Below are 25,672 nucleotides of genomic sequence, written 5' to 3'. Positions count from 1 at the left end.
TATACATTAAGGTTTCTTATGAAAACATTTTAATTATTATTTACATAAAATAAGCGTAATACAGCCACACAACAAACTTATGAAAATATTTTAATCGTTATTTGCATGAGAATTTTTTAACGCAGCAACACAATAAATAAAAACTATCACCACAATGCTCACCACCATGATTCCCCTTATCTCTTGTATTAATATTTTTAAGTGTAACAATTTATGATTTGCAAAAATAACTGTTGCATCTGTGTAGATTAGATAAGCAAAGTGTATGCGCGTTGTGCATGATATACATTATGATCAAGCATGCGCCCTTAAAATAGCATAATGAACCACGCGCAACGCGCCACTGACTTTAAGCTTTTTTTTTCTGGTCAGTGGCGCAATTGTTTTTTGAAACTGCAAAATAGCATCAGGGATGGTTTGCGCCGGAACACGCCTCTTTTTTTGCGCTGAACCGCCCAGGGAGCGCAAGTTCATTCCCTAGTTTGTCGACGTGCGTCTGTGGAGGGAAAAAGCCGCTGTGCGCCGGTGCAAAATACGAATGATACATGCGTCACTGACAAAGTCAATTGCGCTGGGTGCAAGATAGGGCCCCATAAATAAATGCCAGGTAGGGTTGTGTTTTTGACATAAAACACATTTGTAAATTGTACATTTTTTATTTGCAAATAGCATTTTATTTATTTGTGAGTTTTATATATTTTTGTGAAACTCTTTACATATTGATATTGATATATTCTTTACATTTATTTGTGAATATTAATCTATTTATTTGTAATTTCGCAACAATAATACCCCCATAATATTGTTCTGTCAGTTTTTAACACACAACTCCTGTAGCAGCTGTGAGTTCAAAGCCAAAACATACAAATAAAAATAATAGATTTTTCTACAAAACACCACAAGAAAATAAAACTCCACAATGGACAAATAATACAATCATGGATGCAGATGAGTTGTTTGGTTCATTATAGCTCAGATAGTTTTAAAGATGTTGTGAACTTTTAAAGTTGAAGATCTTTTTGTGATATTGATTGTAAATTACCTTAATTTCACGAATAAACATTATCATAAATAGGTACAGCTGAGAAAACTACAACTGAGAAAAGTACGACTCCATATACACAAGATAATGACAGCTAAACCCTAGAACAGGGCTATTCAATTGGCGGCCCGCTGGCCAAACCCGCCCCCCAAGGTAATTTGATCCGGCCCTTTATGTAGTCTGTAAAAAGACATCTCTAGAATAAATTTAGTTAGTTAGACAACGGGCCCTACAGTTACGAGTTGATGCGCATGTGTTTCATACAGCATGAGCTGCAGAGCGCGAGTCACGTGACTGGTGCGAATGTTTGCCAGTTATTAAGATGGCTGTTGTAGTTTAAATAGGGCTACTGTAATAATTAGCTTTGACAAAAACAGCATAAAACAATTATGTTCCATATTATAAACTTTTTTGTTATGTGCACTGAAGTGAGTAAATGAGTTAAATTCTCAATAAGTGTGATATGGATCTTATTTACCTATTTAAATGTAGAATAAGGCTGCGTACACATGGTACCATAATACGGTTGTCAAACCCGTATTTGAGTCCTTAAGACGGTTCCGTTTACACGCAGTTCGGTTATTTACGGGTTTGACAACCGCATTCTCTAACCGACCTCACACCCGTAAATTTTTGGGATACATATTACCTTCATAGACGCCACAGAGCATATTACATTAAATCACGTGTATCCCAGTAAGTGAGAGCAAAATAATAAAACCTTAAAAGTGGACGATATAATGTTCAGTGTAAAATAAAAGGGATAGTTCGCCCAAAAAGAATACTTTGCTCTTTATTTACTCACCTTTTTCTTCAGTACAGCAATTAAGAAGATATTTTGCAGAAAACCCATCTGTGATTCATATATGAATGGAAGTCAACCGCCACTTTGAGAGCTCAAAAAGCAGATATATCCAATACAAAAGTAATCCCCATGACTATTGGTGACATGTTGGCTGCTTGTAAACAGATCGGTCGGTTTTGCAGGATATTGAACGTTATTTACATCATTATTAGCATTAATGCACATCCTTGGAAACATATAAAGTGCGCTTAACATTCCCGCTCTAGGTGGCGCTAAGAGGCTGGTTTTGCCTGCGGTTGGTAAACCATACTCTCAGTGCCACCTACAGAGCGGGAGCGTAAGCGCACTTCCTATGTGACTGCGTTAATAATGCTGTAAATAAAGTTCACTTTCTTTCAAAAACGGATCGATTTACTTCAGAAGACGTCAATATATCACCAGTCATTGGGATTACTTTTGTACTGGATATATCTGCTTGGTCAAACGTGCAGTTGCTTCATTCATTTTGCAGATTAAAACTTTAAATATGGAACCACCCTTGTCTATTTTTCTCTGCACAATGGTTAGCGTTACACACACCAGCTGTTTTTGTTCATTACATAATTAAAGTTTTGTCCATTGTATAATACTTTCGTTTTTATATTTACGTCCGTCACTATAGTTACAAGCACCGCGTGCGAATAGCATACTGGTTTGAGGTCGGTTGCTCGTTCGTACAGACAGTGTTCTATTTGTGTCGTAATGTGCTGTCTGAACAGGACACTTCCAGACTCACACCTGTAAGCAAATACGGTTGTCAATGAAATTTGGTCGTGTGAACGCACCCTTACTTGGGTATCTTATAATGCGCTGATGTTGTTATGCAATTTTAAAATACAACATATCAACACGTCTGGATATAGATAAACACTGTGAAAAAAATTCCGTAGAAATTGCAGCTGGGTTGCCTGTAATTTACCGTAGATTTAAATTTATGTTTTTTTTACTGGCAACATTTTGTTCAAAGTTAAATGAACATTAAACATTTACAAGTTTTTGTCTTCACAGAGTAAAACTAAAAAAACAGCATCAAGCAAAACAATCTGGGAAACAAAATCTGAAGCAAAAAACAGAAAAAGGTTGATGATGATTTCTGGTTCCCAGAATGCTTTGCATGAGGCTGTTATTGTATAGTTTTATTCTGTAAAGATAAAGACGTGGTAATATTTAAAATTTATTTAACTTTGAACAAACTCTTGCCAGTACATAAATTTAAATCTACGATAAATTACCGGCAACCCAGCTGCAATAACATTGTAATTTCTATGGATTTTTTTTACAGTGTTAAGCCTACTTTGACATCTAACAATGCATTGTTAAATGCAGTTTTAAAATACATGTTTGTAGAAAAAGCCTGTTGTTATGCAGTTTCAAAATATAACCTTAGTATTTTTAAATGTAGGAAAATTTATTCATCATCACTGATATATCTCCGGCCCCTCATTTGAGATGCTTTTCATGAACTGGCCTCCACGACAAACTAATTGAATAGCCCTGCTCTAGAAAGTGTTGGGAAACTTTAAAAACTAAGTTCAAACAGGAAGTAAGACAGGAAGTAAATACAGAAATAAAGAAACTACAGGAAATGCAAATGCAAAAGAGTCCATTGTGACTAAACTGACATGCACCCTTTACACAAAGTTTGTTGAGACCACTTCAAAGAGACAACTATATCTTGACGTCCAATTTTAGGTTTAGTTTGATTTTCTGCACCTTGGTTTTTTATGCTTAAAACATTTAACAAAATAAACACAAAAAAACAAGCATGCTTAACTTATGAACTGTAAATACAAATGGAATGCCCTAAAATCTTTTTGCATTGTCCTTTTGTATGTCACAGTCACATGAAGGTGAATGTCACACATTTACCACTGAAGTTTCCGGGTTTAAACTTTGGTCCAGATGCTTTACTAAAACAAACCTACAGCACTGACACAGTGTTATAATGTTTGAGAGTAAGAGATCAGAGATGTCTGAGATTATTTATAATGATGTGATCAGAACTGAGACTTTGGAAATGTACAGAGGAGAGAGAGAGGAGATGATGGTGGACATCTATGATAGTTCAGAAGCTGTAAGAAATGATGAAATGATGATAAACACAGAGATGATGAGTAACGAAAGACAGCAAGAGCTTCAACATACAGGTACTCACATTCATTTATCAGTTGATTTATGTAAGTGAGAAAGAAAAGTCAAATGTAATCTGATGTGTGTGATTTTCAGGAAGAGTCTTAGTGAAGAACAGAAGACACAGATCAGTTCAAGTGTGTTTGTGTTTACTGTCTGTTCTTCTGTTCACTGCTGTAATAGTCATCTGTGTCTATTTCAACAATCAGGGAAATTATAACCACTTACAAGGTAATCATGGGCTTCTTTTAAGTTAAAATAGATTGAAAGAAATTGTTACATGTACAGCTTAACAGTATGCTATGCCATGCAGTGAAAAGTGTTTGTCCTCTTATTTCTGTATATTGAATATTTTTACACAGAATATAATTAAATCTTTAACCAAAATCTCTGAATGCATAAGTGAGACCCTTTAAACCAAAAACAATAAGATATTTTGATGAGTACGTTTTTAGGTGTGTCCTTTAAAATGCAAATGAGTTGATGTCAGCACTAAATGGCAGTGTTGTGGTTGTATAGTGCAGATAAATGGGTGGAATTATCAATTTCAATTAACAATATTTTTTCACATGCTAGCAGATAAGGGTTTATCAAAACTACTGGTTTGTTCACATTTTCTAGGTTGATACAAGCACTGGGGACCCAATTATGACACTTAAACATGGAAAATCTGATTTTTATGATATGTCCCCTTTAAAGATTCTTAATGCGGAGGTATTTTTGATTTTGAAGGGTCACGAGTCTTATGTGCAATAGTAGCCTAATAATGATGCTGTCTTAGTAAACATCACTAATGTCCATGTAGTGTAGTTTGATCTTCTGCTGACTGCTGTATTTGTGCTTTCCGTGTATTTGTATACAGAGAAAAAACAGCTAATACTCCAGATCAATAACTTAACCAAGGAAAGAGATGAGTTAATAAATGAAAGAGAAGAACTGAACAGATGGCTTAATGAACAAGGTAATCTCATGTTTACTCTCTAATATTGAAGAATGATTAATATTTAACTTTATTTACTAATAAATAGGTATTACGTTTATTTCCCAGGAAATACTAATAAAAAAGAAATTAATGTACTGTAAGTCACACCACTGCCCTTAACCAAACCTCAAACCCAACATCTCACAAGATTTAGCTGTAGCTCTATAGAGCTTGGGCATCAGACACATGCTTTTTCTGGCAGTGACATCACGGGCAATTAACTCATAATGGCGAGTGTCGTAAAACAACTTTTTAACAGAATGTCGTATACACTTAAATTTTTTATATTTCTTATGTTGATGTCCATGTTTTTGCCTTTAGCATTGACCCCTGTGATGATGGGGTTATGGGTGGGGTTTCAGTATTGTTTTTTATTTTTTTGATAATCGTACATCTTTGGACAATTAACTTTGTATAAATTCATACAAATAAGCCAACTCGTAAAATATGTACAAATTCTTGTGGGATCATGCTGGATGTACTTATGTCACGATATGTGTACGATAGATGAGGAGGACGACAGGTAACAATTAACATAAAATGACAAGCAAATATACACTTAACATTAATGAGATTTGACCAATGAATAAGACAATTATTATATATGGAGTCCAGATAATAGTGAACAGGTGATGACAGTAATCAAAGATGGTGGATGACAGGGTGAAAAGGATCATGGGTTGTATATTCTGGGGAGTGAGGGCAGATGACGGGGGTTTATGTTACAACTTAAAGGAATAGTCTACCCTTTTGCCATATTAAACTATGTTATTACCTCAACCTAAACAAATTAATACATACCAGCTTTTTTCAATGCGTGCACTGTACAGCGTGTTGTGAATGTGTTAGCATTTAGCCTAGCCCCATTCATTCCTATGGTACCAAACAGGGAAGCCACCAAACACTTCTGTGTTTTTCCTATTTAAAGACTGTTACATGAGGAGTTATACCAGTAAGTATGGTGCCACAAAATAAAACTTTTTTTTGGTACCATAGGAATGAGTGGGGCTAGGCTAAATGCTAACACATTCACAACACGCTGTACAGTGCATGCATTGAAAAAAGATAGGTATGTATTAATTCGTCTAGGTTGAGGTAATAACATAGTTTAATATGGCAAAAGGGTAGACTATTCCTTTAATTAAGCAAAATTACAATTAAATTTAAGCAAAATGCATATAATTCTTCTGTCCTGTTTGTATGTACAAATCAATTTCATTATTTTCTGAAACCCCTCTGGTACAACACATTATGTTGCAGTATGTTTTGCTGTCGTTGAAAGCCCTGTCTTAAAAATTTACATTAGGTTAAACTATAATTTTGTATTTCTCTTTTTATTGCTCTTGTATTATCTTTGATAATTATTAGCTTTGCTGTAAATATAAAAACAGTCTTACTTGAAACTAAAATATACAGTTTATTTAATCCTGTGATAAACAAGGAAAAATTATTTTTGTCTAAAATGCATTTCTTTGCTATGGTAAGTAAATGTAATAATTCCAGCTTCCATTGGCCACGTGAACAAACTTCCGGTTCCCTTTCAGTCGGTCACTACAACGTCACGTCGTGACCGACGAATTGGGAACTCGCTTAGAAAGACCAATCTGCTTCGAATACTACTAAAACGCCAATGAACTTGGCATTGAGATATTTGTATAATGCTGGCGCCGCCCCGCCAGGTGCGTATATAAGCAGCAGGTGCAAATATGGAAATTAGCTTTTATCGCTTCGAAAGCCGGCAGTATCTGCTACTGAGAAGCTACTTTCTGCTCTGGTGGGAAACGATTGCTGAAGTTGGTTGGACTAGCAGTACCACAGCGGACGCCGCAGTTTTTCCACTACTCTGCATCTTTTTTGTTTTGAGTTTTAGTGAGTGCGTTGCTGATCCCTGTGCGCATCATCAACTGAGCATCTAGAGTGATTTCCCTTAAAGAGTGATACGAGAGAGCTTTGTGTCTTTTTAAAGACAGCCACTCTCTCGTATATCCGTTGATCAGCGTCCTTTTCAGGATGGCTTTTTGTCCGTGTGTTCTTGGATGCGGCAAGTAAATGGGTCCAAAGGACGGTCACGAGCGCTGTCTGTCATGCTTGGGCATCGAGCATGCGGAGGCTGCGTTCGCTGGGGATGCATGTTCTCACTGCGAGGAGATGTCCCTTCTGGATTTACGCAGGCGGTTGTCGTTTCTACGCAAACGGCGTTCGCGTCGGGTGAGTTCTGACCGCCGCCACGGAGCGGCCGTGAAGCTCTCTAAGGACGATCTGCGTCTAACTGTGCTGAGCCGGTCGGTGGGTTCGTCCTCCGGCTCTCAGCCTTCCTGTCCTCAGCTGGTAGAGATGCCTATGGAGACTGCAGCGTCGTGTTCTACGATGGCTGTAGAATCCATTGTGCCTCCCTCTGGATCCACTTTGACCGCAACACCCGAGGGTCGGGCCCCTCTTTCCAAAGCTGACTCCGACGTTCTTCCTCCCCCTGGTCGGGTCGTGACGCTGGAGTTTGACCCGGAGATGGTGGCCGTGCTCGCTCGAGCGGCGGAGACCGTAGGGTTAGAGTGAGTTAACCCCCCTCAGCCCGAACCGTCCTGCCTGGATGATTGGTTCTTCGGAGTTGCCCGGGCTTCACAGCCCTCTCCACCAGTACCTTTCTTCCCCAAGGTGCACGAGGAGCTGTCACGGACATGGAAGTCTCCGTACTCTACCCGATTACGGGCGATTCAGCCCTTCCCCCCCTTACCAACGGAGCCGCTAAGGGTTACATGGGGATCCCTCCTGTGGAACGGGGGGTCGCGATGCAGCTGTGTCTGGCCACCGCTGCCTCTTGGAAGGACCGCCCAACCCTTCCCTCTCGGGCTTGTAGACAGTCGTCCGGTTTAACGGGCGCTGCCCATCAGGCTTGTGGAGAGACGGCTTCGTCTCTGCATGCAATGGCTTTGCTGCAGGTCCATCAAGCGCAGGCCTTATGGGATCTGCACGAGGGAGGACACTACTCACCCGTCTTCTCGGAGCTCCGGGCTGCCACTGATTTGGCTCTCCGCGCAACGAAGGTGACGGCGCAGGCGATTGGTCGTGTGATGTCTACACTCGTGGTCCAAGAACGCCACCTGTGGTTGTGTCTGGCTGACATGACGGAAGCGGACAAGAACAAGTTCCTGGACGCTCCAGTGTCACAGACTGGCCTATTCTGCGAGTCGGTGGAGTCATTTGCTCAGCAGTTCACCGCCGCTCAGAAGCAGACTGAAGCGATCTCCAAGATCATGCCCCGGTGCAAGAGGCCTGCCTCTCGTCCACCAACACCGGCTGCCCAGTCTGCTCCTCGCCGAGGGTGCCCTGCGGCGGCTCCCCCCAGGACGTCATCCAGGCATCGGAGGGGGAACAGCCGTTGGCAGCCCGCCCCGCCCGCTCGACCCACTTCCCGTGGTAAACGGGGATCTAAGCGGCCCTGAGACGGGCGACCTGGGATCGGATGGGATCACTCTTCGGGAGACGGTGAATGCACGCTCCTTCCCCCGGAGGAGGGCCGGGTGGAAAATCTTTGGTTTCGTTTTATTTCTGTTCCGCCGGCTTCTCAGCCGGCACCCACAAAATCACAAAGAGAGTGCATTCCTATGCCTTCTCCAGGTCTTCAGAGGATCGAGAGAGCCGTGAGCGGGCATTCACTTTCTCATCCTCCCTCTCCCTCATCGCCAGCAGTTGTACTGAGGAGTCTGAGCTCTCCGCTGAGGAGACCGGACCACCAGCACCCTCAGTGGTCTCAGGTCAGTGTCACAACACACACACACTGTAGTTGCGTGCGCTCCTATGGCGCGCGCACCGGCAGTCTCACCTGTTCCGCTCGTCTGCCCCACCGCGAGCTCTCCGGTAGTGCCGTTAATTCCCCTCGCACGGTCTCTGGAAGCTTGGCTTCAGCTTTCCAGTCCCGTTGGTTATTACGCACGATCCGCCTTGGCTGCGAAATTCAATTCAACCGGCACACACCCAAATTCTCGGGCATTCGTTTCACTACAGTGAAAGCGTCCGATGCACATGTACTGCGTGCAGAACTCGATGTCCTCCTGGCGAAGGACGCGATTGAGCCGGTCCCTCCAGCCGAGATGAGCTCAGGCTTTTACAGCCCGTATTTCATAGTTCCAAAGAAGGGCGGTGGGTTACGACCGATCTTGGATTTGCGTGTTCTGAACCGGACTCTCCAAAAACCATCCTTCAGAATGTTGACGCCGAAACTGATATTTCAGTCAATACGCCCCCAAGATTGGTTTGCAGCAATAGATCTGAAAGACGCGTACTTTCATGTGTCCATTCTCCCTCGCCACAGACCGTTTCTCCGCTTTGCGTTCGAGGGGCGGGCATACCAATACAAAGTACTACCATTCAGGCTGTCTCTCTCTCCCCGTGAATTCACAAGAGTAGTGTAGCGGCGTTAAAGCCCCTGAGAGAGAGCGATGTTCGCATATTGGTTTACCTCGATGATTGGCTTATAATAGCGCATTCTCGGCGGACGCTTTGCGAGCACAGAGACTTAACGCTTTAGCATCTCGCCCGTCTGGGTCTTCGGGTCAACTGGGAAAAGAGCAAACTCTGCCCCACACAGAGGATCTCTTTTCTCGGGATGGAACTGGACTCGATCGATTTATCGGCGCGTTTAACAGAAGTGCGCATCCAGTCGATTCTGACTTGCCTCGGTTCATTCCAAGGGAAAAAAAGCAGTCCCTCTGAAGCTCCTGGGACATATGGCAGTAGCCGCGGCTGTGACACCGCTCGGGCTGCTCCATATGAGACCGCTTCAGCGTTGGCTTCACGATTGAGTCCCGAGGAGAGCGTGGCACGCCGGCATTCATCGTGTAACCATTACACCTGCGTGTCGTCTAACATTCACCCCGTGCATTTCTGAGAGCAGGGGTTTCCACGAAACCAATCTCGCGGCATGCTGTTGTACACACAGATGCATCCAACACGGGATGGGGAGCCACGTACGACAGGCTTGCAGCCTCGGGGGTGTGGACAGCACCCCAGCTGCACTGACATATCAATTGACGCGAGTTGTGGGCTGTATATCTGGGACTTGTATGCTGCGCTACGGAGCTGCGAGGGAAGGAGGTACTGGTACGCACCGACAACACTGCGACCGTTGCGTATATCAACCGTCAAGGCGGTTTGCGCTCTCGTCACATGTCGCATCTCGCCCGTCATCTCCTCCTTTGGAGTTAGAAACATCTGAGGTCCCTTCGTGCCATTCACATCCCAGGTTCGCTCAATACAGCGGCAGACGCCCTTTCCCGAGCTGCGCGCCCCGGCGAATGGCGACTCCACCCCCAGAAGGTTCAGCTAATCTGGAAGAAGTTCGGTTGTGCGCAGATAGATCTGTTTGCGTCGCCGGACGATACCCACTGTCGCCTATTTTATTCACTAACCGAGAGCAGCCTCGGCGTGGATGCGTTGGCACACAGCTGACCGCGGGGGATGCGCAAATACGCATTTCCACCAGTGAGCTTAATTGCACAGACACTGTGCAAGGTCAGGCAGGACGAGGAGAGCCTTCTACTGGTCGCGCCTTACTGGACGACCAGGAATTGGTTTCCAGAACTGATGCTCCTCGCGACAGCCCCTCCCTGGCAGATTCCCCTGAGGAAGGACCTTCTTTCTCAAGGAGGGGGCACATTATGGCACCCGCGCCCTGACCTGTGGGATCTCCATGTGTGGTCGTTGAGCGCGCTCAAGGTTTAGGTGATTTATCGCAAGCGGTATCTAACACCATTGCCGTGGCTGGAGCTCCGTCCACAAGACGGGCTTACACGCTTAAATGGAACCTTTTCCTCGATTGGTGCTCTTCGCAATGCGAGGACCCCCGAGAATGCCCCATTAATATCGTGCTTACATACCTTCAACACCGGTTAGATGGTAGGCTGTCACCCTCCACCATTAAAGTTGACGTGGCCTCTATATCTGCACATCACTCTTTAATAAACGACAGATCGGTCGGCCAGCACAATTTAATTATTAGATTTCTAAAAGGCGCACAAAGGCTACATCCTTCGCGCCCTCCCTCTATTCCTCCTTGGGACCTGTCCATGGTGCTGAAAGCCCTGCAGGGACCCCCGTTCGAGCCTTTGCAGTCTGTGAGTCTGAAGTTTTTATCAATGAAAACTCTGACCCTGCTAGCATTGGCCACTGTTAAGAGGGTAGGTGACCTTCATGCATTCTCCATCGACGATTCGTGCCTTCAGTTTGGTCCTGATGTCTCGAGCGTAACACTCAGACCCAGGCCAGGCTACGTGCCCAAAGTTCCCACCACTCCCTTCAGAGATCAGGTGGTGAGCTTGCAAGCGCTGCCCCCGGAGGAGGCAGACCCAACCATGGCTTTATTATGTCCCGTACACGCACTGCGCCTCTATGTGGATCGCACATGAAGCCTCAGGACCTCAGATCAGCTCTTTGTTTGTTACGGTGGTCAGCAGAGTGGGAAAGCTGTCACTAAGCAGAGGATGTCTCATTAGAGAGTTGATACTATCGCCCTTGCTTATAATCTAAAGGGCATTCCTTGTCCATTTAAATTGAAAGCTCACTCTACTAGAAGTGTTGCCTCATCTTGGGCACTCGCTCGTGGTTCCTCGCTAACAGACATCTGCAGAGCTGCTGGTTGGGCGACACCTAATACGTTCATTAGATTTTACAGTGTTCGTGTCGAGCCTGTCTCCTCTCGTGTCCTTTCCTCGCTAGGGAAAGCACAGAAAACAGGCCCGCAGGTCGGCTTGCAGCCTCTGACTGACGCTACACAATAACTGTCAGTATGGAAGGCCATCGAGACAAAAATGCGTAATGGTTTGATTTGTCTTCCTCCGCTGCCTTGGCAGCCTGATGTTGCGGAGCATCCTCTGCCAGCCTCTCACTAGCTGCATCCTCGTGAACCTATGTGTTTGGCTCGGGCATCCACAATGCGTCCCACCGGGTTCCTTTGTGAGTATTTTTCCATGGGGTTTTATCCTACCAGCCCATGTTTCCCTCAGCAGAGCACTGCTTTGCTTACACAGCCACGGCTGTCTTTATCTCTCAACTACAGTTGACTTTCGCCCACCAATAGCCCTTAACGGGGCGGTGGCTTCCGCAGCGTTCCTATCCCGCTCAGATAGGGTGCTTCCCAGTCGCTGGCACTACTGTGGGGTTAAAGGAACATCTAGTGCCCGGCCTTCTGCCTTAAAACCTAATTCTCCTTCACCTTAAGTGGAACCGGAGGGCTTAACGCAGACACTGGAAAAGGTCAGCCCTCAGTGGCGTTTTGGTAGGGATTCCCAATCCGACTGAAAGGGAACGTCTCGGTTACGTATGTTGCCACAGGGCTGCTCCCTGCTGTTTATCGGCCGGTCACACTTTCCGGCTTTCTCAGCGAAAAGAAGCTAATTTCCATATTTGCACCTGCTGCTTATATACGCACCTGGCGGGGCGGCGCCAGCATTATGCAAATATCTCAATGCCAAGTTCATTGGCGTTTAAGTAGTATTCGAAGCAGATTGGTCTCTCTAAGCGAGTTCCCAATTCGTCGGTCATGACGTGACGTCTCCGTTCCCTTCCTTCAGGGAACGAGGGTTACATACGTAACCGAGACGTTCCTGCGAGTGACATCACTGCCAGGAAGTGAATGTGTCTAAGACTGCAAGTATGAGAAAGTACAGTAAGTGCAGCGGCTGAAGCTGGACCCCTCTCAAAACATCTGACGTAGGCCTACACATATTCAACTAACAGCAAAGAGTTTCACCATCAGCTTTATATTTATGCATTCAGCAAACACTTTAATCTAAAGTAATTTATAGTGCATTCAAACTATACATTTATAGGTTACACTTTATTTTGATAGTCCACTTTAGACATTCTACTAACTATAAATAACTTTGCAACTACATGTCAACTAACTTTCAATATTTTGCAACTATACGTCAACTAACTGTCATTAGAGTATTAGTAGATTGTAGGGGTTGGGGTTAGGGAAGAGGTTTGAGTTAGTGGAATAAGTTGACATGCACATGCAAAGATACTTATAGACAGTTGAATGTCTGTTGAGATATCATCACAATAAAGTGTTAGTAGATATTAAGCAGACAGTTTACTAATTCTCTAAAGATTGGTAGTTGATAAGTAGTTGCAAAGTTACTTATAATAAGTAAAATGTCTAAAGTGGACTATCGAAATAAATGTGTTCCCTGAGAATCAAACCCATGATCTTTGTGCTGCAAACACAATGAGCTACCAATTGAACTACAAGAATATAGTAAATGTTGTCTTATCCACAGTCAAAGGTGGATAGTTTCAGCATTGTGTTTATTTCAGCACTGACAAAGTTAATATCTGAGCTGTTGTTTCAACAGATTGGCGCTCTGATAACTTCAAATGGATTTACTACAACTTCAGTTTTTATTACATTTCAACTGAGAGGAGAACCTGGAGTGACAGCAGACGAGACTGTGAACAGAGAGAAGCAAATCTGCTGATTATAAACAACCAAGAGGAACAAGTGAGTGATGACCAATGAGATTTAATCTGTTTGTTTATGTAAACATTCATTTATATGAGTATTTATGTATAATTTATCACTGTTTGATTATGACAGGAATTTGTGCAGAATGCTACATCTGGTCGATTTAATTATTGGATTGGTCTGAGTAAAGAGGGAGGGGAGTGGAAATGGGTTGATGGCACCACATTGAAATTAAGGTGAGAGATCATTACATTTAACTGAAGATCAGAAGGTGTCAGTAAGATTTTTTATCTCGTGTTTCATTGGTGTTTCAGTTTCTGGATTAACAGAGACCCCGGATCTTACAGTCAGAACTTTGCTGTAATATCTTCATCAGGATGGGCTAATCGTTCATGTGATTTTACTACTAGATGGATCTGTGAGAAAATAATCTAACAGTGAAATAAACTCATGAAGTAAAACACCAGAACCAGTTTGTATAGTAATTGTATTTAATAATTTTGTTTGTTGTTATACAAGAAATTATTGTGAGTACTATACTGTAATGTCAAAATTTATATATTAGCCTAAATATTTATATTTCTTTTTTTAATTTTGATCTGTCTGTCTGTCTGGATATGTAAATGATTATATACAGTAGCCTTTTCTGTTTGTTTACGTAGGTTTTCTAAACAGGTACTGATGTGTTTGTGTTGTCAAATATTTTTCTTTATATTTTTCTAAATATTTATATACACCTTTATATAAAAATATAACATTCAGACAGGGAAATAGTTTTTTCAGTTCTTGTAAAGATAATTGAAGCTGACATAAGATTAAACATGAGTAATTCACGAGTTTAATAGGTTAATGAGATAAAGCATACTTGGGGTGGTGTCCAATGGGAGGGCTCCGAGCTCAGAATTTTAGCCCGAACGCAGAGTACTCCCCCCTCTTTAACTGGGATAGATGTACTAGCTGATAGTAAGGTGATGGGGTCTAGGAGGGATGCTGCAAAAACTGTTATGGGACAGAGGTGAGGGACTGATTTTTATAGACACCTTTTCACACTGATTGGTTGGATTGCATGGCCATGCTTCTCCTGAACTTAAACTTAATTTCACGAGTTCGCATTAACATGTAATCAATAGGGAATGAGATGAAGACAAATGTAATCTGATGTGTGTGATTTTCAGGAAGAGTCTCAGTGAAGAACAGAAGACACAGATCAGTTCAAGTGTGTTTGTGTTTATTGTCTGTTCTTCTGTTGACTGCTGTAATAGTCATCTGTGTCTATTTCACAAACCAACTACTAACACACAACTATAACTTGACTAAAGAAAATGAGAGGTTACTTACAAACTATAGCGATTTACTAAACAATAACAGAATCTTGACTGAAGAAAGAGAAAAATTCAGAAAGAAGAGTGATGAACTCCAAGCTGTGGTACAAGGTAATCATGCATTTCATTTAAGTCAAAATAGATTAAAAGAAATAGTTACATGTACAGTACAGCTTTATGCTACAGTATAGTACCATGCCGTGAAAAGTGTTTGTCATCTTATCTTTCTGTATATTGAATATTTTTACACAGAATATAAATACATTTTCAACCAAAATCTCATGCATAAGCAAAACCCTTTAAACCAAAAACAACTATTATAGATATTTTGATGATAAATTCTTTCATCGGTTTATTTTAAAAGTTATGAAACCTATTGCCTCCGTGTTAAAAGGATTACTTTGTTAAAAGCTCAGAAAAATGCTTCCTGTAGTAACTTTATTTACCATTTCAGGTCCTGTCCTTACATAATAAAGGCAGGGTAGCTGATTTTGAAAAATGTTAAAGCCCTTGTTGCAGGTTAACCACCACTGTCTATTAATGGGTCTCTTAAAGACCATTTTTTAAATGTTTTTGGTATTAACTGGGATGAGGAAGAGGTTGCAAGAGCCAACATCTATGATGGCAGGGGCAGAGTGGGACCAAAAATCTACCGGATACCTGTAATTTTGTAGACATTTTTCAACGAATTTGTGCAATTTGCTTGTTGGTAATAAACATTTAAACTGTTATCCATCGTATTTTATGTTGTTGAGTATCACAAAACGGAATATAATACGCAAAAGTAGGTACTATCTTACAGAAGTTTGCAACGATTCTCATTTCCCCCACAATGCATTGCATTATGTCAACTTGTGGAGAGAATTTACCAAAGGACGCCTTGAGAGAATTAAGAGTGAGAGACAAGTAGTAGACTAAAGTTACAATATTCAGGTAGTGCAGATTATAGATAAATAAAAAGATATAGACTAGATATATAGATAGACAGATAGATAGATATCTATGTAGTCTAGTACACCAAGTGAAGGTGCTGAATTATTTGGGATCGATTGCTCAGGGATCGATTTTTCACTTCAGAAAGACTTCCACTTTGCGTTAAGAAAGACAACATGTTCTATGCAAATGCAGCATTCCTCGAATTATTCCAGTAACGTTTATTTTTAAAATAGTTTGAGTTATCCGTAAAATATATAAAATTGATTGGCAAGCAGCTGCAGTTACTTCTGTTTAAAGATAGCCCCAGCTTCGCTACTGATCGGACGCTTTTACTTGCGCTCTGTGCTTTGCGCTTTTGCTTTTTCGCTTTTATCTTTTGATTCAACTACCAGCAGTTCAGCACAGTGCTCAAACTAAACAATTGGGCACTCACACTAAAACTACAAATTCCTGGAACCATATTGATATTTGGAATATTCAACAACTTGGGGATTTTGTCATAGCGGCCTACCAGTCTGCTATTGCCGGCAGCTGACAATCCTAAAACAGGACAACACAGCTGCCCACACTCAATCAGAAGAAAAGAAGATAAAATGCCTTCTTTTGGATCTCAATCCACCTGCTGCTCAAACTGCCACAAACTTTTACAAAAGATTGCAGTTCTCGAAACAAAGTTACTTGTGGCACTGCCAACCCTGCCAGAACATACGGTGGAGCTTCATCGTGGTCCTTCTCAACATAAAGCTGGTGAGTCCTGTGAACCTAATGTTTTTAAACAGGTCATAGTGAGCTCAGAAAAACCTAAAGTAATTGAGGACACAAACCGATGGCATAAACAGGGTGCGAGACCCAAAAGTGCTCAAGACATCAGACTGTCATGAGTGTCACAAATTGCTGCATTAGCATCATCTACCCCAGATATGGGTACAACTCGAGTAGCCAATATTGGTATTCTACCACCCCCTGTACGGCTTGAAAATAGATTTGAAGCGCTAATGAGTTTGGGTGAAGAATCCCCAAATGTTAATGGACACAGATCACATCAGCCAGTAGCTTACAGAGCTAAAAGACACTCAATATCATACAGGCAGCGGCGTTCCGCTCAGACAGCAGCCGAGCCAAGCACGCTGATAGTGGATGACTCTATTATCAGAAACTTTGAAAGCAAGGCTACCCGTACATATTGTTTTCCTCGGGCAATGGTTTCTGATGTTAACAAGGAACTTTGCAACATTCTGATGAACGTCTCGGTTACGGATGTAACCCTCGTTCCCTGAAGGAGGGAACGGAGACGTCACGTCGTGACCGACGAATTGGGAACTCGCTTAGAGAGACCAATCTGCTTCGAATACTACTAAAACGCCAATTAACTTGGCATTGAGATATTTGCATAATGCTGACGCCGCCCCGCCAGGTGCGTATATAAGCAGCAGGTGCAAATAGGGAAATTAGCTTCTTTTTCGCTGAGAAAGCCGGAAAGTGTGACCGGCCGTAACAGCAGGTGGCAGCACCTGTGGCGACGGGACGTGACGTCTCCGTTCCCTCCTTCAGGGAACGAGGGTTACATCCGTAACCGTGACGTTCCCTTTCAGTCGGTCACTACGACGTCACGTCGTGACCGAAGAATTGGGAATCCCTACCAAAACGCCACTAGGGGCTGACCTCTTCCAGTGTCTGCAGAAAATCCTCCAAAATCCCCTCGGGGAAATGGAGAAATAGGATAGGGCAGAAAGGCCGGGCACTAGATGTTCCTTTAACCCACAGAAGTGCCAGCGACTGGGAAGCGCCCTACCTGAGCGGGATAGGAACGCTGCGGAAGCCACCGCCCCTCTTAAGGGCTAATGGTGGACGATAAGAATAAAGACAGCCGTGGCTGTGTAAGCAAAGCAGTGCTCTGCTAAGGGAAACGTGGGCTGGTAGGATTAACCCCACGGAAAAATACTCACAAAGGAACCCGTTGGGACACAATGTGGAGCCCAAGCCAAACACGTAGGTTCGTAAGAATACAGCTAGTGAAAGGCTGACAGCCAATGCTCCGCAACAAAGGCTGCCAAGGCAGCGGAGGAAGAACAATTCAAACCATTACGCATTTTTGTTCTGAAGGCCTTCCATACTGACACAGTTATGAAGCATCAGTTGGAGGCTGCAAGCCGACCTGCGAGTCTGCTCTCCGTGCCCTCCCTGGTGAGGAAAGAACACGAGAGGATACAGGCTCGATACGAACACTGTAAAATCTAATGAACGTATTAGGTGTCGCCCAACCAGCAGCTCTACAGATGTCTGTTAGCGAGGAACCACGAGCTAAAGCCCAAGATGAGGCAACGCTCCGTGTGGAGTGCGCTCTCAAATTAAAGGGGCAAGGAATACCCTGAAGATTATAAGCCAGGGTGATAGTATCAACTATCCAATGAGACATCCTCTGCTTAGTGACAGCTTTCCCTTTCTGCTGGCCACCATAACAAACAAAGAGCTGGTCTGAGGTTCTGAGGCTTTGCGTGCGATCCACGTAGAGTCGCAGTGCGCGTACGGGGCACAACAAAGCCATGGTTGGGTCTGCGTCCTCCGGAGGCAGCGCTTGCAAGCTCACCACTTGATCTCTGAAAGGAGTGGTGGGAACTTTGGGCACGTAGCCTGGTCTGGGCCTCAATGTTACGCTCGAGGCAGCAGGACCAAACTGAAGGCACGAATCGTCAACAGAGAATGCATGTAAATCCCCTACTCTCTTCACTAAAGCCAATGCTAGCAGGGTCAGAGCTTTCATTGTTAAAAGCTTCAGACTTGCAGATTGCAAAGGCTCGAACGGGGGGGCCTGAAGGGCTTTCAGCACCATGGACAGGTCCCAGGGAGGAATAGAAGGAGAGCGCGAGGGGTTTAGCCTACGAGCGCCTCTTAAAAATCTAATAACCAAATCATGCTGGCCAACTGATCTGCCGTTGATAAGTGAGTGATGAGCAGAAATAGCAGCGATATCAACTTTAATGGTGGAGGGTGACAGCCTACCGTCTAACCTATGTTGAAGATATAAAAGCACAATGTTAATAGGGCATTCTCTGGGGTCCTCGCGTTGCGAAGAGCACCAGGTGACGAAAAGGTTCCATTTAAACGCGTAAGCCCGTCTCGTGGACGGAGCTCGAGCCGCGTCGATTGTGTTAGATACCGCTTGTGGTAAATCACCTAAACCTTGCGCGCGCTCAACGACCACACATGGAGATCCCACAGGTCGGGGCGCGGGTGCCATAATGTGCCCCCTCCTTGAGAAAGAAGGTCCTTCCTCAGGGGAATCCGCCAGGGAGGGGCTGTCGCGAGGAGCATTAGCTCTGGAAACCAATTCTTGTTTGTCCAATATGGGGCGATCAGTAAAAGGCTCTCCTCGTCCTGCCTGACTTTGCACAATGTCTGTGCGATTAAGCTCACTGGGGGGAATGCGTATTTGCGCATCCCCCGAGGCCAGCTGTGCGCCAAAGCGTCCACGCCGAGGCTGCCCTCGGTTAGTGAATAAAATAGGCGACAGTGGGTATCGTCCGGCGACGCAAACAGGTCTATCTGCGCACGACAGAACTTCTTCCAAATTAGCTGGACCGTCTGGGGGTGGAGTCGCCATTTGCCGGGGCGCGCAGCTCGAGAAAGCGCGTCCGCCGCTGTATTGAGCGAGCTCGGAATGTGAATGGCACGAAGGGACCTCAGATGCTTCTGACTCCAAAGGAGGAGATGACGAGCGAGATGCGACAGGTGACGGGAGCGCAAACCGCCTTGATGGTTGATATACGCAACGGTCGCAGTGTTGTCGGTGCGTACTAGTACATCCTTCCCTCGCAGCTCCGTAGCGAAGCGTACAAGTCCCAGATATACTGCCCACAACTCTCGGCAATTGATGTGCCAGTGCAACTGGGGTGCTGTCCACACCCCTGAAGCTGTAAGCTCGTCGTACGTGGCACCCCAGCCCGTGTCGGACGCATCTGTGTGTACAACAGCATGCTGAGCGATTTGTCTCATGGACACACCGGACCTGAGAAACGCGGGGTCCGACCACGGGGGGAATGTTAGGCGACACGCAGGTGTAATAGCTACACGATGGATGCCGGCGCGCCACGCTCTCCTCGGGACTCGATCATGAAGCCAACGCTGAAGCGGTCTCATATGGAGCAGTCCGAGCGGTGTCACGGCCGCTGCTGCTGCCATATGCCCCAGGAGCTTCTGAAATTGTTTCAGCGGGACCGCATTCTTCCCTCGAAATGAACCGAAGCAAGTCAGAATTGACTGGACGCGCTCTTCTGTTAAACGCACCGATAAATCGATCGAGTCCAGTTCCATACCGAGAAAAGAGATCCTCTGCGTGGGGCAGAGTTTGCTCTTTTCCCAGTTGACCCGAAGACCCAAACGGGCGAGATGCCGAAGCGTTAAATCTCTGTGCTCGCAAAGCGTCCGTCGAGAATGCGCTATTATAAGCCAATCGTCGAGGTAAGCCAATATGCGAACGCCGCTCTCTCTGAGGGGTTTTAACGCCGCCTCCACTACTTTCGTGAACACACGGGGAAAGAGGGATAGCCCGAACGGTAAAACTTTGTACTGGTATGCCCGTCCCTCGAATGCAAACCGGAGAAACGGTCTGTGACGAGGGAGAATGGACACATGAAAGTACGCGTCTTTCAGGTCTATTGCCGCAAACCAATCTTGGGGGCGAATTGAATTGAATATTTGCTTCGGTGTTATCATCCTGAAAGACCTCCTCTGCAGAGATCTGTTCAGAACGCGCAAATCCAAGATCGGTCGCAACCCACCGCCTTTTTTGGGTACTATAAAATACGGGCTGTAGAAACCCGACCTCATCTCGGTTGGAGGGACCGGCTCGATCGCGTCCTTCGCCAGCAGGACTTCGACCTCTGCACGCAGTACGTGTGCGTCGGACGCTTTCACCGTGGTGAAACGAATGCCCGAGAATTTGGGTGTGTGCCGGATGAATTGAATTTCGTAACCGAGGCGGACAGTGCGTAAAACCCAACGAGACGAGCTGGGAAGCTGAAGCCAAGCCCCCAGGGACCGTACGAGGGGAATTAACGGCACTGCCGGGGTACCCGCGGTGGGGCGGCTGAGCGGGACAGGTGGTACTGCCGGTACGTCTGCTGAGACAGCATAAGTATCTACAGTATGTGTGTGTGTGACACTGACCTAAGCCCGCGGAGGGTGACGGTCGTCTGGTCTCCTCAGCGGAGAGCACAGACTCCGAGGAGGGTGCTGGTGGTCCCGTCTCCTCAGCGGAGAGCTGGAACTCCTCAGGACACCCGCTGGCGATAGAGGAGAGGGAGGAAGAGCATGTGAATGCCCGCTCACATCTCTCTCGATCCTCTGGAGACCTGGAGAAGGAATAGGAATGCACTCTTTTTGTGGTTTTGTGGGTGCCGGCTGAGAAGCCGGCGGAACAGAAACAAAACGAAACCAAAGATTCTCCACCCGGCCCTCTACCGGTGGAGGGAGCGATGCCATCACCGTCTCCCGTAGAGTGATCCCATCCAAATCCAGGTCGCCCGTCTCAGGGCCGCTTCGATTTCCGTTTACCACGGGAAGCGGGTGGGGCGAGCGGGGCGGGCTGTCGACGGCTGTTCCCCCTCCGTGGCCTGGAAGATGTTCTAGTGGGGGGGGTGGAGGCAGCCGCCGCAGGGCGCCCTCGGCGAGGAGCAGACGGGCCCGCCGGCGCTGGAGGGCGAGATGCAGGTCGCTTGCGCCGGGGCATGATCTGAGCGATCGCCTCCGTCTGCTTCTGGGCGGCGGAGAACTGCTGGGCGAAGGACTCCACCGACTCACCGAAAAGACCAGCCTGGGACACGGGAGCGTCTAAGAACTTGTTCTTCTCCGCGTCCGACATGTCCGCCAGACATAGCCATAAGTGGCGTTCCTGGACCACCATCGTGGACATGGCACGACCAATCGCCTGCGCTGTCACCTTCGTCGCGCGAAGAGCCAGATCAGTGGCAGCCCGGAGCTCCGAAAGGACAGGCGAGTCGTGTCCTCCCTCTTGCAGATCCCTCAAGGCCTTCGCTTGGTGAACCTGCAGCAACGCCATAGCGTGCAGGGCTGAAGCCGCCTCTCCACATGCCTGGTGGGCAGCGCCCGTTAAACCGGAGGACTGTCTGCAGGCACGAGAGGGGAGGGTTGGGTGGTCCTTCCAAGAGGGAGCGTTAGCCGGACACAGCTGCATCGCGACCGCACGCTCCACAGGAGGGATCCCCGTATAACCCTTAGCGGCTCCGCTGGTGAGGGAGGTGAGGGGGGAGGGCTGAAACGGCCGTAATCTGGTAGAAAACGGCGACTTCCAGGTTCTAGTCAGCTCCTCGTGCACCTCGGGGAAGAAAGGCACCGGTGGAGAGGGTTGTGAAACCCGGGCAGCTCCAAAGAACCAATCATCCAGGCGGGACAGCTCGGGCTGAGGGGGGGAACCCACTCTAACCCTACGGTCTCCGCCGCTCGAGCGAGCACGGCCACCATCTCTGGATCGAACTCCGGCGTCCCAACCCGACCAGAGGGAGGAAGGGCGTCGGGGTCCACGTCAGGGGGAGGATGCTGCGGCCACCCTCGGATGCTGCGGCGTCGGTGGACCCGGAGGGAGGCACGATGGATTCTAGAGTCATCGTAGAACACGACGCTGAAGTCTCCATCGGCACATCAACCGGCTGTGGATGAGGAGGCTGAGAGCTGGAGGACGAATCCCCCGACCGGCTCAGCACAGTGATGCGGAGGTCGTCCTTAGAGAGCTTCACGGCCGCACCGTGGCGGCGTTCAGCACTCGCAGGACGAGGGTTGCGCTTTTCCCGGAGGAAAGACAACCGTCTCCGCAAATCCACAAGGGACATGTTCTCGCAGTGAGAACACTTACCCCCAGCGAACGCTGCCTTTGCGTGCTCGATGCCCAAACACGAAAGACAACGCTCGTGACCGTCCTTCGGACCCATGTATTTGCCGCACCCAAGATCGCACGGACGAAAAGCCATCCTGAAAAGGACGCTGATGTCCGGATATGCGAGAGAGTGGCTGCCTTTAACAAGGCACAAAGCTCTCTCGTATCACTCTTTTAGGGAAATTCACTCAGATGCTTAGTTGATGAGCGCACAGGAAGGCAACGCACACACTAAACTCAAAACAACAAACAGGTGTAGAGCCGTGGAATTAAGCGAAGCGTCCGCTGTGGTACTGCTAGTTCAACCAACTTCAGCAATCAAATCCCAACAGAGTAAAGTAGCTTCTGAGTAGCAGATACTGCCGGCTTTCGAAGCGATAAAAAGCTAATTTCCATATTTGCACCTGCTGCTTATATACGCACCTGGCGGGGCGGCGCCAGCATTATGCAAATATCTCAATGCCAAGTTCATTGGCGTTTTAGTAGTATTCGAAGCAGATTGGTCGGTCACGACGTGACGTCGTAGTGACCGACTGAAAGGGAAACATAAGTCTGTCAGTCGAATCGTCATACATGTGGGAAAGAGTGATATTCGGAAAGAGCAGTCTGAGCTCCTTAAGGGGGATTTCAATGAACTTTTTGAAACAATTGCAAGACTGAAAGTTCAATCTTTCATCAGTGGACCTCTCCCAGCCCGAGGAACAAATGTGTTTTCTCGGCTACTAAGTTTAAATTCATGGCTGCAAAAAACCTGCACCATGAGAGGACTGAATTACATTGACAATTTCAATATCTTCTGGAGTCAAAGGCAACTTTTTAACACAGATGGTATCCACCCAAACAAACTAGGTGCTAGGTTGCTTAAAGACAATATCTTTTTCTTCATGCATCATCCATCAGCTGAGTGTGTCAGTCCGCTACTGAACAGCGGAAATGACCACAGGATTTTACACCAGCACCTGGATTGACATTCAGATGACAAGTATAACCCCGGATTTCCACCGACTGCGGAGCAGCTGCAGATCAGCTCCGCTGCGTTACGTCTCCGCACTCTGCCGTCCGCCAATACCCACCAGTTCCGTTTTTGTTGCAGAGCGGCTGCGTGCTGAAGTGACGAGGTCTCGCAAATTCACGTGATGATCGCGCGATACCTAGTTCTGTCTCTGCCCATTATGCCGTTGAATTATGACGTTTTTACAAACCAGCCCAGATCACAACACGAGATCTCGCATAGACAGAGCAGTACATCAAATCCATCCAAAATTCAAAAAATAAGAAGGCTGCTAAAACATTTATATATGCTTTATCTTTAATGTATTTATTTGAAACTCCCCTGGCTCTGTTCCTGTCTATTATTTGTTGTTTCTGTATTAATGACTTTATTTGTGTGTGTTTGTAATGTTTGTATTGCAAAGATTTAATAAAAAAACACGAGTTCTCGTGAATTCAGGTATGATCACGCGATAAAGTCATGGCTCCGCCCTGCGGAGCTGTCCGGCATCCGTCAAAAATAGAAGCTCTGCGTATTTGTGCCGGAGGGCTGCGGATGGCCGGAGCTGTGACGGATTCGGAGCGCAGTCAGTGGAAATACACACATTGACTTGAATGGAAACCGATTGACTCCGCCGCAGTTCCCCAACGGATCCGCAGCCGTTCCGCAGTCCGTGGAAATCCGGGGTAAAACTCTGCAGTCACAACAACTACTGTTCACAGACACAGCTCAGGCTGAGCCCTGCCCACAGACCTCGCTACAGCTGGATTGTAAATCAACACCCAAGGACGTTTCTGTCACAGGTCGGGGCGGACCACAGGTTGCAACAAGCCGCGCCCCTTCCTAGTGTCCACCTCGAGGAGGTCCCAAAGCCACCCCAATGACCAGACACACAGAGAATGAATATAATTAAAACGAATCTTTATTAAATTATTTAAAATGATGCGGGGAAGGGAAAGGGGGCAATTAAAACAAAAGCTCCTTCACGCCTCCAGGCAGAGCTTCCACGGGGACAGGCTCCTTTGGGTTGGGTTCCTTGAACCTGTGGCGCGCTCCTCTTCTCCTGGAGGCAAGATCACAAGAGAAAGATAATTAATATGTGGTCGACCAATCTTACTCTGTGCCGGGGGGTACTCCAATGGCTGATGTCAACGTAGTGACTAATCCTCTGCTCTCTCCTTTTCTCACCCTCAGGCTCCAATGGAGGCTTTCCAGCAGGCGGAGGTTGGTATTACCCAGCACTGGGACTTGACTTCCCTCCTCAGGTTCGTGCTGCAAACAGAGGTAGTATTACACAAGACTGGGACTTGACTTCCTTCCTCAGGTTCGTACTGTAAGCAGAGGTAAGTAATACAAGACTGGGACTTTACTTTCTCCCCCAGGTTCGTGCTGTAAGCAGAGGTAAGTATTACACAAGACTGGAACTTTACTTTCTTCCTCAGGGTTCGTGCTATAAGCAGAGGTAAGTATTACACAAGACTGGAACTTTACTTTCTTCTTCAGGTTCGTGCTGTAAGCAGAGGTAAGTATTACACACGTTACTGGGACTTTACTTTCTTTCTTTACTTTAATTCCTCTCAACACAATGGCCTCTCCATACAAACTTTATTCTGGGGCAGTGGACTTAGCAAGGTGAGGTTTTAACACAATGTGCTTTGACTTACAGCCTCCAAGAGGGCTGGAGGGAGACGTCGGATATGGATGTATAGAGCCAGACGCTTCCCTTGTTCTTCCTCTACTCACGGTATCGGAAACACGGAACAGGGGCGAACCTTTGAAGAGGCTCCAGACAAGGACAGTAGGGATGCTCCGATCAATGCCGATCTCCACTAATAATACGTGGCCGATCACTATTCTGAATCGGACAGCCGATCTTATTACAGCTATTATATGTACTACGGCTTTTGATCAGTAAGTCCTTATTGATCTAAAATCACTGTTAGTTTGAGTCGTTTATAACATGCATTTGAAAAAGCAACATTCGTCAAACATAATTATTAAACATATTCTTTATTATCATGAAAATACCTGAAAAGGTTTGAAGAACGGCAATATAAATATTTCCTTCAGCCATT

General features: G+C 45.9%; 1 protein-coding gene across 1 annotated transcript in view; it reads left to right on the top strand.

Annotated features, from left to right (window-relative positions):
• The first annotated feature begins 3,831 nt into the window (after positions 1–3,831).
• Positions 3,832–25,672, top strand: part of LOC135779459 (C-type lectin domain family 4 member A-like) — a 37,282-nt gene continuing 15,441 nt past the window's right edge. Inside the window, exons 1-3 of the mRNA XM_065290172.1 lie at positions 3,832–4,033; positions 4,113–4,247; positions 4,879–4,977. Coding sequence (XP_065146244.1) covers positions 3,832–4,033; positions 4,113–4,247; positions 4,879–4,977 — 436 coding nt within the window. The remainder of the gene's footprint in view (positions 4,034–4,112; positions 4,248–4,878; positions 4,978–25,672) is intronic.

The sequence above is a fragment of the Paramisgurnus dabryanus genome, chromosome 10 (genome assembly GCF_030506205.2).
Source record: "Paramisgurnus dabryanus chromosome 10, PD_genome_1.1, whole genome shotgun sequence".
Taxonomy (NCBI): Eukaryota; Metazoa; Chordata; class Actinopteri; order Cypriniformes; family Cobitidae; genus Paramisgurnus; species Paramisgurnus dabryanus.
The sequence above is the reverse complement of the archived record's forward strand: the minus strand, read 5'-3'. Positions and strand labels throughout refer to the sequence as shown.